This window comes from Peromyscus eremicus, chromosome 15 (assembly GCF_949786415.1).
Source record: "Peromyscus eremicus chromosome 15, PerEre_H2_v1, whole genome shotgun sequence".
Lineage (NCBI taxonomy): Eukaryota > Metazoa > Chordata > Mammalia > Rodentia > Cricetidae > Peromyscus > Peromyscus eremicus.
The window spans coordinates 21,910,085-21,913,927 of NC_081431.1; the positions used below are offsets into that span (position 1 = coordinate 21,910,085).

Genomic DNA, 3,843 nt, shown 5'->3' on the forward strand with positions numbered 1-3,843 from the left:
TTCTCAAATGACATTTTAACTCATCAGAATGAAGGCCTTCTCTCTTGAGCATGAAGAAGAAAATAAAACCTTGTCCCTGCAACTGATGATCCATAGACCCCTATCTACTACGTTATACTTGTCTCTTCTCTACATCCAGACTAGACAGAGGACTTGACTGTCTGAGAGTCTATGTAAAGTGGAAGCCAAAAGAGGTTTCCAAACCAAAACCATCCAAAACATAAAGAAGTAAATTTAATCCAATAGAAAATGATTCTTGGACTTGAAAGCCAAAATTTTGTTTTCTGCCATCACTGAGACATTAAAAATAAAGGCATTTCTACTCTCTGACATTATGATCTGTAGACCTGTATTTGATGAGCATGTGGATCATGGCTTATTGGGGAGTAGACATACTGGACTGAAGATTTCCTGACAAAAATGTTCAACTCTGTTAAGAAGCGTTTCTGCCCACCGCTCTGCACAAAGCATCCTTGACCTCTTTATTCCTGAGACTGTAGACAACAGGGTTCAGCAGGGGAGTGATGATGATGTATGTCACAGAGAGAAGAAGATCTTTTTCTACTGAACTTTCTGACTTGGGTTTGAGATAGGCAATAGAGGCACAGCCATAATGGACAATGACCACAGTGAGATGAGAGGCACAGGTGGCAAAGGTTTTCTTCCGGCCTTCAGCCGAGGCAATTTTAAGGATAGAAGAGATGATGAGGACATAGGAGATGAATATCAGCCCTATGGGCACAAGAATCACAAATGAACTTACACCATAGTTTATTATCTCATTGAGAGTGGTATCAACACAAGAAAGTTTCATTACTGGGTATATGTCACAGAAAAAGTGTTCCACCACTGTGCCACAGAAGGGCAAATTGAACATGGCTGGCACATGGAGAACTGCCATAACCAGACCAGTTCCCAAAGATCCACAAACCAACCAGGCACACATTCCTTTGCTCATGATGACCATATATCTCAGGGGATCACAAATGGCCACATAACGGTCATAACCCATTGCTGTGAGCAGAAAACAGTTGTTGGTGGCCAAGGTGACAAAAAAGAACATTTGGGTTGCACAACCTGCCAAGGATATGGGAAGGTTGTGAAAAATCAGGCTAGAAAGCATTCTTGGGACAATAACCAGTGTGTACACAGTCTCTGAACTTGCCAACATGCTCAGGAAAAAGTACATAGGAGTGTGGAGGTGATGGTCCATGTATGTGATCGTCACAATGATGATGTTGCCAGCCAGAGTTAAAATGTAGATGGTTAGGAAAACCACAAAGAGGGTTATTTGATGTTTTCCAAAGCTAGAGAATCCCAAGAAGGTGAATTCTGTCACTTCAGTGAAGTTCTTCCTCTGCATTCTGTTCTATCAGTGTCTAAAAGCAATAAGAAGGGTCATCAAGGGGAAACTTTCATTAGCATTTAACTTTAAAGTAAGGAATAATGAGAGCTGAAATGAAAGAGTGAACCTACTTTCCTCCTTTGTGACCATCAAGTTCATATCCAGAGTATTTGTCCATGAAGTAAGAAACATTTATGCACCTCTTTGGAATTTACCTGTATAAACATTAGCAAACTCTCCTGTAGAAGAAGACTTCTGAGCACATGCTCACCTTGCACAATATAGTGATGTTAGGGAGTGAAAGGGGTCAGGATAGACACTGTCATGCTCTGTTCCACACTTAAACACTCTTAACAGGAAATAACATCAATAAAGGACATGCCAAGAAAATCATAAAGATGGATGCTAAAGACAAAATGAATCAGTAGTATGGAGTGTTTGAGGAAGACAGACTTTGAAGACATGGTTGCTAGGTTTAGTGACAAAACCAGCAAGAACCTTTTTACACAGTGTTACAGTTGAATTCTGAATGTGAAGACTTGATTTCATCAAGAAAATACATGCCAGATATCTCATACACTCAGAAGAACAACTACAAAGTGAGTTCTACCACATTCACTCCACTAAATTGATCTCCCAAAGCTAAGCCAAAGGACTATTTATTTGATGATTGCAGTAGTCTTTTGAGTGAAAGTCAAGAAGAAACCTGTGACCAAGAAAACCATTTGTCTCCACTGTAATCAAAAAGAATATTTAACATAATGTGAGGGATAGAGAAAAGAATATAAAATCCGCAGTTGAGAGGAAGAGAATGGGCTAAGTATCTGGAGCCCAGCTGATGCCTATTTTGAAAATCACCAAACAGACAATTTGATATAAAAATGAGATTCAGAGAATACTAGTCTCTTCTTAAAGAGAGAGAACATATGGGCTGGAGGGAGATTTGGTGGCCCGTCATCATGCATGACTTGGGTTCAATCTTCAAAACTGTGTAAAGCAGGCATGATGGTACACATGGAGGGAGAGGCAGAAGGATAGGAAGTTTAAGGTCATCCTCTGCTATATTGGGAGCTCAAGGCCAATAGCCTAGAATGAGAAGGGCAGAGACAGAGAGACAGAGACAGATAGACAGACAGAGGGGAGAGAGAGGAAGATAAAGCCTGTAAGGAGAGAATACATAGTGACTATTTCAACAGTTCCTGACTGTTTAATTGTTTCCATTTCCAGAGTTGCTGAATAGACTTCCTTTCTCACACTTTCTAATTCTTTGCCTGTTGGTGTCACGTGTTCAATGCTTATGAAACCATTCACTCAGATGTCATTGGAGAAGGCTCCATTGCTAAAGATGTCAGACTTTGTTTTTCTTCCTTTATTTGTCCCTTGGCTTGACACATCTGACCCTGCCTCATGGAAACATTCTCCAGCCTTGGTTTCCATGACACCACACTACATTTCTGTCATCCCAGGGCTTATTTAGTTACTTCCCATGAGTCTCTTCATTCTGCACGTGCCATGACTACATTCCTGCTCTCTGGCCCATCCTTTGCCCTTGCTTTTTCTATCCATTCTTTCAGTTTCAAATTTCTCTGCTGTTTCTCTGTTGATTGCTTTGCTTTCAATTATCTATTTCTAGCAACAATATTTTTCCAAATATCCAACTTACTTCTTCCTTGACTTTTGTACATCATGAAATCATAACAAACTTCATATAATTTTTAAAACAAATTATATATATCATCCATTCACTACTTTTATATTGTCTTCAGTAACCTCATGACATCATTCTAGTCAACAAATGCTGGCATCCTGAAGCTGCACCTACTATATGTAAAATTCAATAGACTTTCCTTAAAGTATACCTCATTCTGTCCAAGTTTCTAGATCTGTAGTGGCCCCTCTAATGTTAAGGTATTCAACTACCTGTCATGACTTGGATCTGTAATCTCAGCTCTTCATAGTAGAGGCTGAAGGATTACAAGTTCACAACCAACCTCAGCTACTCTGAAAGATCCTGTCTCAAAACAACAACAAAATCTAATGATTTTAAGGTATCTAATCCTCCAGCTAGTTAATATATATGTGTGTGTGTGTGTGTATATATATATATATATATATATATATATATATATATTCTCAGTCTAAAAATCATAGCTCTATGGAATGACAAATACTTTTGGAAAAAGAGCTATAAACTTTAGGACCCATCATACTTCAGTAACTAAACTGATCAACATGGTATGAGATGGGCACAAATAAAGACAAGTACGACTCTACAAATCACCAGTGCGGTGATTCTCTGTGGTTACTGTTTTGTTGCTCCCTACTCATTCTCAAAATCAGTAAGACAGACTTCTATCATACTCTGTAATTCCTAGCAAGTTTATCCTCATAAATCTGTCCATTCAAATGCCTCTGGAGACATTTCCATCATTAATGCTGTTGGCCTTTGCTTTTCCCCTCTTATTCTCATTCTTCTTCACTTCATTTAACACTTCTAT

The 3,843-nt window shown here is 38.9% G+C and overlaps 1 protein-coding gene across 1 annotated transcript; it reads right to left on the bottom strand.

Annotated features, from left to right (window-relative positions):
• Positions 1–433: 433 nt before the first annotated feature.
• Positions 434–1,363, bottom strand: LOC131925746 (olfactory receptor 10J5). Its single transcript, XM_059281099.1, has one exon. It carries the CDS (start codon positions 1,361–1,363, stop codon positions 434–436), a length of 930 nt encoding a protein of 309 aa, XP_059137082.1.
• Between the last annotated feature and the right edge of the window lie 2,480 nt (positions 1,364–3,843).